This window comes from Serinus canaria, chromosome 5 (genome assembly GCF_022539315.1).
Source record: "Serinus canaria isolate serCan28SL12 chromosome 5, serCan2020, whole genome shotgun sequence".
Classification (NCBI taxonomy): Eukaryota; Metazoa; Chordata; class Aves; order Passeriformes; family Fringillidae; genus Serinus; species Serinus canaria.
In genome coordinates, this window is record NC_066319.1 from 877,947 (window position 1) to 892,227 (window position 14,281).

General features: G+C 39.2%; 1 protein-coding gene and 1 long non-coding RNA gene across 3 annotated transcripts in view; one reads left to right on the forward strand and one right to left on the reverse strand.

The window, feature by feature from the left end:
* The window catches only part of METTL15 (methyltransferase like 15), an 84,079-nt gene that overhangs the window by 44,045 nt on the left and 25,753 nt on the right, over positions 1-14,281 (reverse strand). For both annotated transcript variants that reach the window (XM_050975316.1, XM_050975315.1), the window contains one exon: positions 1,323-1,459. In XM_050975316.1, the coding sequence (XP_050831273.1) occupies positions 1,323-1,459 (137 nt within the window). The remainder of the gene's footprint in view (positions 1-1,322; positions 1,460-14,281) is intronic.
* Positions 9,037-10,134, forward strand: LOC127059679 (uncharacterized). Its single transcript, XR_007777693.1, has 2 exons — positions 9,037-9,106; positions 9,306-10,134. It is a non-coding gene; the product is annotated as an uncharacterized LOC127059679 (long non-coding RNA).

Here is a 14,281-nt window from a genome sequence, read left to right on the forward strand (position 1 = left end):
TTTGCAGGCTTAGTTTAAAAGAAAATGAACTTTTCTTGACAATACTCTCCACGGCATTCTGTCAAAAAGAGCATTCTCTGGAAAAGTAACAGTGGGGAGAGGCATTCCACAAATTTGTAAGTATACATTGCATGTCACTTCAGCCCAAAGAGAACTGAAAATTTAGAGAAATAGATTTAAGTGGTCTTAGAGAGCAGGATGGCTAGAATATAAGCTATGCTGTCCTGGCACATGCTTGCATTTCTCTCACTGGGTCTCTGTGAAACACACTTGAAAGGAATGCACAGTTTAGCCCTTTATCTTAGAAAAGCTGAGGAACACCTTCTGCATGGCTTTAATATTACTGCTGCCCTAAAATTCCTCTTTATGTGGGACAACAGAACTGAAGAACCACGTGGGTTTTTATCTGCCTCTTCCAGATTTCTTCTCACTAGAAATATTTGCTTTTCTTCATGTTAAAGCTCTTTTTAAAATAGTGTTTTCAACCTGACAGTGAGTATTCTCTCCTTACTACCTCACCTAAATGTCTCAAGTCTTGACTACCACACATTATTTAATTTTGTATCTGCACATTTTTACTTCTTGGTCAGATCTGAAAATATCACTTTCTGAAAAGCTCACACTCAACTCCATATATTGCACACTTTTGCACCAATGCACTGATGTTCTGACTGGGTTCTTTCCTGAATTAAATAAAGGAGCAAGAACTTTGCATAACTAAAAAAGAAGTGAAAATTGGCATTTCGCAATTGTTCATTTAGCAAATTCAGCACTCTTATTTAAAAAGAAAATTGAAGCATAAGCTATACACAGAAATTGTGGCTTATTAAATTGTTCAGTAGTTTCTGAAGCCGGTGGCAAAATACTTAGCAAACCCAATACTGAATTACAATTATTTTGGGTTTTTTAAAATTAAAATATTCGTAATCCATATTTAAATAACCTAATTACTTTAAAACCTATTATTCCATCATTTTTGTGAAATACATAACCACCACGTTATGTTTTTGTTCTACTTTGCAATCAGAAACATCTCAGGGCAAGCAGAATGCATGAATCTTATTAAAACCCTTTTAAAATATAAAATTAGATATTTGATACCCATAAAACACACATTTAACTCCAAAAACCCAAGAAGCAGCTGCATGCAGATACTCACAAACAAATTGAATTGGATCTCCTGTTCAACAGGGTGCACACAGCACAGAACACAATTTCACAACAAGACATCAAAACTATAAAAATATATTGAATTACTTCTAAAACCCCAGAGTACCACCCTTATCCCAGCCATGTTTGTAAGACAGGAGGACACAACTTACGGGTAGGCTGCTGCCAGCTGCTGAGCTATGCTGTGGGCTGTGGGGTCCCTGTCCAGGGCGTACACTATGATGTCTCTGGCTCTATCCAGGAGAGCTGCTGTGTGACCTCCAGCTCCAAAGGTCATATCCAGGAAACGCTGGGGAGGGAAAACACAAACACTTTCACTTCAGAGCACTGACAAACTGACGGCTGGTGTAGAACTTAAGTTTGAAAATCGCCCCCGGTAACTAGAGGAAAATACAGCATTGCCTTTTTGGAAATGTTTCTTGTATTTTGTGCAGAATTGCAATGATGTCAGAATAATCTCTCACCAAAACAAAACTAAAAGCAAAAAAGAAAACCAAGCACCCACAAACAAACAAATAAAACCACCAAAACCAAAAAACAAAAAATCCAACCAAACAAACAAAACCAAAAAACCAACCAACCAAAAAAAAAAAAACCATGGAACACCCCCTCCTCCCCCCAAACCTGTTAAGGGAGCTTAATGCTGTGTTAAGCCTTCTTTTCCCTATAAAGGAGCAGCAGCGTTTCCAGAAGCTGCCCCAAGCCCCTTCCTCCTTTGGCTGGTACCTGACTGATTACAAGGCAGGAACTATTTTTGGTGACAGCAATAACTGGCTCTCCACTCAGCAATGTATTAAAGGTTGCATGGCTGCAACTCCACCTAGGAAAGATTTTCTTTTCAAATGACCAAATCTGTAATCCTAGGGAATGCATACTGGAGCACAGAAGGCAAAGGATTTTTATTGTTTTTGTGACATTGTATCTAAACCAAAGTACAAATGGACTGACTCTGCACCTTGGTATTGCCATAAGTCTTTTCTCTCACCTGATTGAACTGACCTCTGTTGACTGGGGGAAACTCAAGCTAGACCTGAAAAACAAATTCTCCATATACTTCAATATTAATATCTGCATGAGGTTTTTTTCCCACTTCTCAGATTATTTTTTATGTGAAACAGGTTTTGAAGACTACTTATCAGCTACAATCATATTCAACAGAAATTATTATTAACTAAACTTATTCACACAAATTATAAAGATCAAGGGTAAAAGCACCTTTTAAGTGAAATTTTCCAGTCTAACTCTTGAAAGAACTAAGATTCAACCACAAATTCCTTTGGATAAGAACAAAAATTCAAAGGCAATGAAGACCCAAACATTTCTCCAGAAACATTTTTTAGAAAACAAAGACTTACATATGAAAATCCCCCCCCCCAAAAAAAAAACCCAAACATGAGATTAATAATCTAACTCTACTGTGGCTGAAAGTAAGGGCAAATGATGATCTTTTGAGATCTTTAGGCTGCATTATTTAAGACAATTTCTTTGTGCTATACTACCACGTTTCCTAAGCTTATGTTCTAGAAGCAAAAGCTTCCTACAATATTTAACAAAGTTAATGAAGGAAACGAAATTTAGCTGGGTGATCACTCAATATTAAATTGCATCACTCATATGAAGAAATAAAGCACTGACCCAGAATTTTTTGTAAGCAGTATCTATAAGACAAATATGTGTTACAGAGGGCACTCCATCCAGTCTATACAATCCATTTAAGCATTCTGATTTATCTTCTGCCATGACAAAACCAAAAGTATATTCCTTGAAACCAATTTATAAACACAAAACTGAAACAGTTAAAAAATGTGGTGGTTTCTTTAACACAACTGAACATAAGAATTTAGTTGGATTTTAAATATACTTGCATATGCTAAAATCTCCAAGTATGTTCTCTATAAGTTCTCACATACCTGTAAGATTCAGAGAAGCCTTCTTATTAAAGACTCCAATCACTCTGGCTTTTCTTTGCATTGTACTGTTACTTCGACTACACCCATAAAAATCCAACACTGTCTATTGAATGGGATATTAAACTAATTAGCTACTTTTTTATTATCTCCTGTTTTGGTTCAGGGCAAATTTGGGAGAGAATTCCCAAAGGGCTCTTCTAGGAAATCGGATTCTATCGCTTTTCTTTTAACTGGTCCGGGAGAAAATACTTCTTTGGAGAAAAGTGGAAAAAAACTGTTTGTTAAACAAGAAAATTTATACAATATTAAACAATAAAACTTCTTGCTGTTCTAAAAGAGATGACAAACTTAGAAAGTCTTTTCTTCAGATTCTAGTTCAGCTCACTCAGTCCCTTATCAGTCCCTCCGGCGCTGGAAATGCTGTGGCCCAGGCCCAGCCCGGTGGCCACCGATGCGAGCTGCTGGTGCTCTAATGGTTGTTCAGTCCAGAGCAGGTGTGAACAGGTCCAAAGGAAAGGTAAAAAGGAAAGAAACCACAGTCCAGGGAACATCTTTGCCTCAGCTAGCTAAACTAACTAAAAGCAAAAAAAAGAGAGCCCTGTCTTGCTGTTTGTTTATCGGCAGACAACACAGTCCAGAAGCAGGAATGCGTAGGCGTGAGTTCAATGTCTGAAAACAAACTGCGCGCTCCTTTTCTTTCTCTTAATCTTTGGACTAAGTCTTAAAGGTGCAAAACTTACTATTCCAGCATAAACGGAACAAGACGATTGGGGATAAAAGCATCATATAGTCAACCTAAGACATTCTACCCTTTATCTCCATATCATCAACTTACTACTAAAACTAATATATATTCTAACTCTAAATAAACACATACATCATACATTCAATATACAGCTATACACAGACAATGGTAGTAACATTTAGCAAACAGTGATATTTACACATCAATCTCACTTAACAATGAGATTTTTTTGAGGTACACATTGTGTTCTTCTATCTTTTTGTATTATCTACTATGTGGAACTTGGTTTTTGAGCAAAGAACTTACGAATGGGTTCGTCTGTACAACAGACAACTTTACAAATGGGTTTGTCTGTACTCGAGGCAGAATTGATTTAAACTGTTTTCTCTAATAACTTTTGACATGTATTATTGGGACTTTGTCCCTATTTACTTTATGCAAAGGCTCAGATTGGGCAGGGCTCACTCGGTTAGTAGAGCTTCAGGTGTTAACTAGCCAGGTGGTTTTTGCCAGATGTTGCTCTCAGTGTTTGAAAAATCTTTTACTTAACGCTTTCTAAGTGGTTTTTAACAGTCTATTGTACTTCTTTATTTTGCTTGTAGCTGGTGCATGGTAGGGGATATGGTATACTCACTCAATGTTATATTTCTTAGCTCAGGTGTTGATAAGACTGTTTTTGAAATGAGTCTCATTATTTGACTTAATTTTCTCAGGGGTTTTATGTCTCTACAGGACTTGCTTTTTAAGGCCCAGGATGGTATTACGGGCAGTAGCATGAGACACAGGGTAGGTTTTTAACTATTTAGTCGTGGCTTTTACTATGGTTCGCACGTAGCGCTTGTCTTGGCGTGTCTGGGGCAGTGTGATGTAGTCGATTTGCCAGGCTTTTCTATATTTGTACTTGGACTACTGCTCACTATACTACAGGGGCTTCACTCGCTTGGCTTGCTTGATGGCAGCACACGTCTCACAGTTATGGATAACTTGAGAAATACTGTCTATGGTTAGATTTACTCTTCGGTCTCATGCCTACTTATAGGTAGCATCTCTACTTTGATGACTTGAGGCATCATGGGCTCACTGAGCTAGGAAAAACCTTCTTTTGTGCTCTCAATCTAGGTCTATCTTTGATACTTCTATTTTTGCAGCTTGGTTTACTTGCTCATTGTGTTGGTGTTCTTCATTAGCTCTGCTCTTGGGGACATGGGCATCTACATGGCAGACCTTCACAGGTAGCTTCTCTACTCTGGTAGCGATGTCTTTTTACTCATCAGCAGCTTAAATTGGTTTTCTTCTACGTTGCCAGTTAGCTTCTTTCTACTTCTCTAGTTATCTCCACAGAGCATTGGCTACTATCTATGAATTAGTGTAAAGGTAGAGCTTTTGGCTACTTCTCTTTCTCAGTAATGTCTAGGGCTAGTTGAACGGCTTTGAGCTCTGCAAGTTGGCTTGATCTACTTTCTCTTTCGGTAGCTTGAGTGACCTGTCATGTTGGGTTCTATACAGCTGCTTTCCACTTTTGTTTCATTCTCACAATGCGACAAGAACTGTCAGTGAAAAGAGCGTAGCGCGTTTCTTCCGCTGGCAGTTCATTGTATGGTGGAGCTTCTTTAGCACGTGTCACCACTTCTTTTTCTTCATCAGCAAGACTAAAGTTTTTACCTTCTGGCTAGTTTGTAATTATTTCTAGAATTCCAGGGTGATTCAGCTTTTTAATACGGGTGCGCTGTGTGATCAGAGCGATCTATTTGTTCTATGTGGCACTGGTGGCATGGTGTGTAGAGGGAACTTTTGCTTTGAACATCTACCCCGGTACTGGTAGTCGGGGTGCCAGGAGGAGTTGTGTTTCAGTGCTTATTACTTCTGAGGCGGCTTGGACTCTTTCATAGGCTGTTAAAATTTCTTTCTCTGTTGGGGTATAGTTGGCTTCAGATTCTCTGTAGCTTCAACTCTGAAATTTAAGTGGTCGGCTTTGAGTCTCTCTAGGCATTTTCTGCCAAAGATTCTAGGACAAGCCATGGTTATTTTTCTTTCTTTGGACATATTTTGGAGGTTCTTCCAAGAGCATCAAAAATATTGTCATTATCATCATATATGACAGTTCGGTTACTGGCTATTGGAGCTGCTTCTCATTTGGAACTTCTCTGAGTCTTCAGTTCACGCACCCATTGTACCAGAGCAGCAGTAGGTTTTCCATCCCATCTCCATATGTTTTCTCTACAATCATGCAGGAAGAACTACAGCTCAGCTTGTGGGGTGTGGTTTCTCTCTCTGTCTGGGGAGCGTTTGCATTGGGCACCAGAACTTCTGATTTGTACTGCTGAGATTTGAAGAAGGTCTTCTTTAATCTGTTCTCTGAGCTTCTTGTGATTCTCTTCTATCTTATCTTCTAACTTCTGCAGACGTGTTTCCACTGCTGCAATTTTGGCATGTGTTGGGCCATGCACAGCATCTGTATATGCTCGGAGTTTCTTTGCCACATCCAGCACAGTTTCTTCACCGTCATCTCGCTTTATTATTGCTAGGGCAGAAGCATATTCATGTGGCCCAAGTCGTACAAGTTTTCTCTACATTACAGATGTGCATGGTACCAAGTCTGGATTTACAGAGTTTACATCATTTGAGAAGACAATCTTTGCCACTGCCATTTCCCTCAAGCATTGGATCTTTTGTTTTATGGTCTTTGACTGTGTTTGCTGTATATAGAGATCGTCTGCACACAGGTATCTTTGTGCAACACTTCTTAGGACTTGTGCCCAGAGGCTGTGAGGGTTAGTCCTCTTCATCATTCTTTGGTCGATGACAGGATCATGTGACGGGGGATCTCAAATGCTTGGCTTCACTACTATCTAAAACTGTAGCCTCACCTGCAGCATCCCAGAGACGGATTAACTAACTATGGATTCATCAGGTCGCTGGGTATAATCTTTCTTTAGGCCACAAAGGTCCTTCAGGGAATAGGACTCAATACTAGCTTCTGATGCTGTGTCAGTTTTATTAACTTTGGGCTTTTTATCAGTAGTTGGTAGTGAGGGTCCTTCCCCTGGATCATCATCGTCAGTCACTGGCCAATTGGTTTTGCTCGTGTGCTTCTTTCCTGCAGCAACTGCCAGTGACTTAGGCTTACTGTCTGGTTCAGCTCCAGCCTGAGCAGCTGGAGTGTTGGCTGCAGCCTGAGTGACTGGGGCAGCTGCTGCTTTATCTCCCTGCCTGCCTGCCTGTTGGCTACCCTACAGTATCTAGCAGGGTGCGATAAGCATAGGCCAGGGCCCGGCTTATTGCAATGAGACTTTTTTTCCTTAGAGTCACCATGGCACTTCTCTTTCAGGTATTGTCCCACCTCAGCTGGGTTCTGAATTTGTTCAGAAAAAAATCTCAGTCTACAGGATCAGAAAATTCTTTCAGGGTTTGGCTCATATTTTCTCATTCTATACACCACTCATCATTTTTCATGCTTGAGTCTACTTCTGGGTCAGGAGTCTCGTCAGCTCATCTGGACATCTCAGCCCTCATTCTAGAGAAGATGCAGACTATATAGAGGAAGCTTACCAGATTAAATACCAGAAAGATGGTCTCTTTAACATTCAGGGGAAACTGAACATTCTCAAAAAGTGACATAACAGATTCAGAGGAGAAGAAGGAAAGGAGAGGTTGGAAAGTCTCATTCCCTGCTCTTCTTCTAACAAACTGGGTGCAATTACTAATAAATTCACAAAACATACTACCGGAACTAGGACGCGGGGTCGGACGAAGAAACCATAAACCATACATATTGTAAGCAGACTCCAGTAACCTTGTAAATGCCTATAAATCATTACCACCAAGGCCAGCAAAATAGCTATTACAATCCGTGCCCCTGTACTGTGAAAATTACGTCTTAGGGACAATAATCCTAGTGACCAGAAAGGTATTGAAACCTCAGAAAGGCTCATAGACCAGAACCACATGAAGGCCTCCACCCCAAGAGACATTACGAAATCAAGCAACGTGGCTACTGACTGCTTTAACTCACTACAGAGCAAGCACAACCAGCATGCAATCATTAATGCTTTTTTCCACTTTCTCGAGCCCTACGTTGGGTGCCAATTGATGTATTTGTCGTGGTTCAGGGCAAATTGGGAGAGAATTCTCAAAGGGCTCTTCTAGGAAATCGGATTCTATCGCTCCTCTCCCAACCAGTTCGGGAGAAAATAGCTCTTTGGAGAAAAGTGGAAAAAAACTGTTTATTAAACAAGAAAATTTAAACAATATTAAACAATAAAACCCCTTGCTGCTCTAAAAGAGATGACAAACCTAGACAGTCTCTTCTCCAGATTCTAGTTCAGCTCACTCAATCCCTTATCAGTCCCTCCGGCGCTAAAAATGCCATGGCCCAAGCCCCGCCCCGGTGGCCACCGATGCGAGCTGCTGGTGCTCTTATGGTTGTTCAGTCTGGAACAGGTGTGAACAGGTCTAAAGAAAGGGAAAAAAGGAAAAAAACCACAGTCCAGGGAACTTCTTTGCCTCAGCTAGCTAAACTAACTAAAAGCAAAAAAAAGAGAGCCCTGTCCCGCTGTCTGTTCATCCGCAGACAACGCAGTCCAGGAGCAGGAATGTGTAGGAGTGAATTCAGCGTCTGTAAACAAACTGCACACCTCCTCTCCCCCCCTCAATCCTTGGAGCAAGTCTTACTATTCAGCATAAACAGAACAAGACAATTGGGGATAAAAGCATCATATAGTCAACTTAGGACATCTCCTTTCAATAAAAATATAAAAATGTAATTTTTCACTCAGCACTTAGCTTAGAAAATTGTAAAAATGAACATTTTACTTTAGAACACTTAAATAAAAATCATAAAAAAAAGCTAAAATAAAAATCCTAAATATCTAAATATCTAAATATCTAAAATACAAATCTTCCTAATTTACTTTTAAAATTTCCAGGGTATATCTGTTATGCTTTGATTTCCACTCAAGTTATTTCCATTTAATCCTTACCAGAACCAATGTACATATGCAATAAACAGACCTCTAGCTTTTATAGTCTAGTTCTGTAGGGAAATCCATTTATAAAATCCCTTTAGAAATATGTTGAGGAGCAACAAAAAATTAAAACCACCTGTCCTGGTTTGAAAGGAAATGGTTTTTTTTGGAGACAGTGGTTAGCCCAGTGGGAGCTCAGGTGTGAATATTGGCATCTGTTTGGGCCACTGAGATGGTTCCGCCTCTGAGAACACAGGGTATAAAAGCAGAACTCCCAGGAAGTAGCTCTCTGGCTTTTCGGTGAGCAAAGGGATCAGGTCAGTTTTCTCTCCCCCTCCGGCTGTAGGCCGGGTGGGGGAGGGGAAAAGGCCACGAGGCGCCGTGAGCTAGGCCGGAGGCCTTGGACCTTGGAGAGAGAGAGAGAGACCGGGGGAGGGGGGGGAAGTGAAAGGATGGAGGGGTGGAAGTAGTGAGAAGCACCGAGCAAATTTTCCCCCCCCCCATCCCGCTTCCTAGAGATGAGAAAGAGAAAGGAGGGAAAGAGATAAGACGCGGCTTGCAGCTCCTGGGAAGTCGGCCAAAAGTGAGAAGGGAGTCCGGCACCTATAAAGATGATTTTAACCCTTTTTTTTCCTCATGATGGAAACCTTGCAAACGTTGATCCTCCCGGAGGACAGAGATAAGGCTGGAAAAAGAAGAAATGGACAAGTAAAATGAGAGGTTTGTGTGAGTAGGGTATAGCGGAGATAATGAGAAGAATTTACTTGGGAGGAGATAAATGGAGGAGCAGTTTTTTCGGCTGAACTTTTTCTTGTATGCTGTGGACGGACTGGCTTTCTATTGTAACACAGAGACTGCGGTTTTGGGGGGAAAGCAATGGCTCGGATCCAAGAAAGGCAGTGAAGAGTGGTGATGGACAGAGATCAGAAATGAGGAAGATGATCTCTGTCGTGAAGCCCTAGCCCCGGGGAAATGGGGGGGATTTTACTATCCCAAAATGGAGAGACTGTCGTTTTCTTGGAACTGACCAAAGTATCCTTAAAAAGAGAAACCCCAGAAGCAATCTTCTGGTCCATTTCCATGGTGAGAGCATGGAATAAGGAAAGGGGTTAGTCAAGAAATGGTACAAGGAGAAGACTCCTTTCTCTTTAATAGAATGAATTGATTGTTTGAAGAAGGATAATGGACTGAGAATTAAAACCTGGGAGATGGGGACTGAAGGAAGATCTGAGTTTGTATTGTATGCTGTAATGTGGGTTGAGAGGGGGAGGAGAAATGTGTTTGAAAGATTTCCATTCTGTTTTTTGTGTGTGTGTGTATGTTAATAAAGTTTTTTTTTTCCTTTATTCCTAAGTTGGAGTTTGCTTGCTCTGTTTCTGATCACATCTCACAGTAGACACCAGGGTGGATGTGTTTTCATGGAGGCACTGGCATTGTGCCCAGTCCAAAACCATGACACCACCTTTTTATTTTTTTTTGCATAAGATTAACCCACTCAGAAATGCACTCAAAAACTTAATCACAGGAGTCCCAAGTGTCATTTAGGATTACACTTATTGTGCAGCAACACATTACAATCAAAACCAACCTAAACTACATCATAATTCCTCTTGGAAAAAAAAAGTTTAATCAGCATGAGTCACGTCTTCATGGTTGAGTTTGGTTGTTTTATTTTATTTAAAAAAACAAACAAATGCTCTTGTTCTTTATCATAGCTAGAAAATTAGGATGAAAACTTTGAAAAAAATCAGTATTTTCTTTTTTAAAACAGACCTAAATTGTTGGCAGGAAGAGTCATGGAAGGGATAGAGAGTGTCAGAAGAGCTACTTCTATCTTTAAAATAAAATACTTTGAATTAATAATTTTATTCCACTTCAACTCACTAGCAAATTGACTTTCCAGAAAATAGTCTTTTCCCTTTTTCTAGTATGTTTAACTACACATTTATTTCTTGCATGTCTTCTTGTCTTCTAAACATCTGGTTCTTCTTTGGTCATCTCTACAAAGTCCTGAACACATTTGATGCTTCTTTCACCACAACTTCTACCAAGTCCTTGATTCCATCAGGTTTGAACAGCAGAACATGAAACAATAAATTAGGGACCTTTTTAGCCAAACCTCCAGACAATTTTGCTTTTTAAGCAACACGTGACACTGAGATTTTAATTTCCAGATGAATTTTTCTAGCTCATTCAAGAATACTCACATTTTGTTTAACAGTCTCACCTTTCCTCACAGATACCTGCTTCTGCTTTCATTCCTTTTAAATTTGATACACTTTAAGCTTTACAAGCCCTTTATACACCCTGCTTATTAACAAACCACACAGAAGATGTTGAAGATATACCAAAAATAAACACTGGCAATGCAAGGTAGAGAAGAGAGAGGATGGAGTGGGTGTGCCATGGCACACTGACGAACTGCCAACGTTGAGACAGCACTGGGAAGATTGACTGAAGAACCCATGGAAGCCATTCACCTGCTGTGAATGAACACAAGCTCACTGAAATCCCTTTCTGAAAGAACCAACACACCCCAACCAAACCTTTAAGCAACACCAGCCATGGTCTTTAACCTGAGAGCACCAGATTTAATCCACATCCACTTCCTCATAATCCAGCTGTTCCACTCAAAAGCTACACTCCATCTAGGATCTGAAAAAAATATAACTATCACCTAAAGTTATCAAATAGAATGATTATGATATTAACACGGCCATTTTGGAGCATTGATCAGATTAGAAATTAATCACTGTAATATCCTGCTTCGTAATATGCTTCATACATATTCCTGCCATCTTTCACGCCTGAAATAAGATGCATCATTTTTTTCTTTCTCTTTCTCTCTTGCCTACTAGTTTTTAATCAAATGAAATTAAATGACATTTTATCCTCCTGGTCCTATAAATACTAGGAAAGATTATTACATGAATTTCTCCTGCAGTGACTCACCATTCTGTTGTTAAATTATGACAGTCCCATCAGAGTCCCCCCGGGAATTTCATAATCAGTTTGTGACTGCAGGTTTTAGAAAGCATTTGGCTCTTTCATGGCACACAGAGAGCAAACTAAAATTTCACAGCTTTCATTTTACAGCTAGCTCTACTACAGTCAGAGGGACACAAAAGAGTTGGGGTTCACCATTTTGGTATACAAGACTTTGTACAGAAAAGCTCTCATAATAAATACCTTTTAAGCGTTTCATTTTACTATGGCTGATCTGGAATTCCTGTAATGATTATGTTCCACATGTAATAAAGTTTACTCCACAACACTTGACAGCCTTTGTGATTATTTTTCCTTTGCTGTGTAACAAAATGAGTTTGCAGAACTTACACAAAATTGAGACTCAAACGTGACACATAAATTGAAACATCATAATGCTAGTTTTTAAAAGCTCACAATTTCAGTATTTTCCACTCTTTATTTTTTAAAGGCAAGAACTTTATATTCTTTTTTAAGTAATTTGATCCTTTAGATGTACAACTTCATTTTCCCCTAATTACTTATTATTTCAAGGACTCCATCAGATGATCCTTCAAAAAGTGTTTTTTCTTCCTCTCACAACCCTGACATTGTCTGAAAGAGGACTTGGACATATTGGACAACATCTCCAACAGACTGTGCCAAATTGCACAAAACCTCTAAGACATGCTGAGTTAGGACACAGGACATGCCAAACAACCTCCCGTCCTGGGACTCAGTGCCTCATGAGCAGCCTCTCTCTTCCCCATTCCATGGGACAAACTCTTGACATTTCTCTTTTTGTCCAGACAACCGCTCTGGATCATTAATACATTGTGATAAAGATCATTAACACATTGTGATAAGCATGCACATTGTGATAACGCATTTTCCATGGCTCTTTCCAATACGTAGAATTAATTTCTTCTAAAAACAGAAAGGCTGTTATTCCCCAAAAAGTGACCTTGCACTGCATAATTATTTAATACTATTAATTCATTCTATTAATAGAATTTATTTAATTCTATTAACTAATTATATTAATTATTTAATTCAATTCTTTAATTCTATTTATATGATTCCATCCCCAGTCCTGTTTATCTACTTTTTGGATTAAATAAAAATCAAAAATCCATATTGACAGTGACCATCTTGGGTGCCTTCAGCAAGTGTAATCACCTAAACCATCTTACCTCCAAGTTCTCTGATAAAAAATAAAATAAAACTAAATCAGTTTCAATAGAACCTTCCCAGAAAATGCTGATCCTTCATCCAACGGTTTAATACACAACCATAAGAGACAACCCCACAACTACTCCCCTCTGAAGCTCCTGCTGTTGGCATTTGTCCCCTTCTTGCCTAAAAGAAATGTTTCATTGAATGGCAGCCATTCAAGAACAGTGAGTAGAACATTTTGCAGTACTCCTCCCAAATGAAATGCTCATAAGAATCGTGAAACAACATGAATGCCATGTTTAAAATATGAGCAGAAGAAAAATTAGCTTGCAAGAATCCCACCCTCAGCCAGTACCACATCAATGCCATATATAACATTTTAATTTAACAGTGATGCATGCCTAATGGAGGGTTTCCACCCAAAACTGTCCTTCTCAAGTGAAGAAACTAGAAAACCAGAAACCAGATTAAAAAAAAAAAAAAAAATCACAGACTAGGAACACAGAAGCTTGCTGTGGAAAAAAAGAAATAGAGCCACAAACCCTGCTGCAACAGCTGAGAACACAGCCCCAGCACCCCACCATTCATGTTTAATCTCCCAGAGGAGTTACAAAGAACAACAGTGATGAAATTAGCATATTTTCACTTGTATCAATGACAAAATCTGTGTAGTTCCAGTTTCAGCAATGACGACATCAGTGTAGTTCCAGTTTCAGAAATGATGAAATCAGTATAGTTCCGGGCTTATCAATTATGAAATTAATATATTTTCAAGAAACTGGCAGAAGACATTTGTTTTGCAAATGGCACTCTTTCCACTTTTTACAGGATAGGAAAAAAAAAAAAAACACCCGCCACCAGAGTACTGATTTTTTTAACACATACTACAAAGGAAAAACTGAAGAATAGCTAGCCAGCATGCAAGCTAACATTTCAGGTCCCTAGAAGAAAAGGAAACACCTGGAAACTGCTCCCTGAAGAAAGAGAAATAAAATTGAGACTCTCTCATGCAATTGGCATTCATGCAAATGTCAAAGTAACAATCTTTGTTCTTGAAGTATTATTATTATACTGGGTAGTCTACCAAAGGTAAGTACACAAGAACAAAAACATGATGAGAGAAATAGGTTCTGTAGTATTTCTGTAATATTAAAGCCACCATCAACTAGTGTATTCCAAGCCAATCAAAGCTAGATCACAGTGCTCCTCTCTGTTTTTACTGATCTTTCTCAGTGGGATGACAAGCCAACATTTTTCACAATAATAAATTTTTCATACTTGAAATGAGAGCTAGTACTTGCTTGAAAATGCAAAGAAGGTCAAAATACTAGGATGTTTGTTAAGGCTAACAA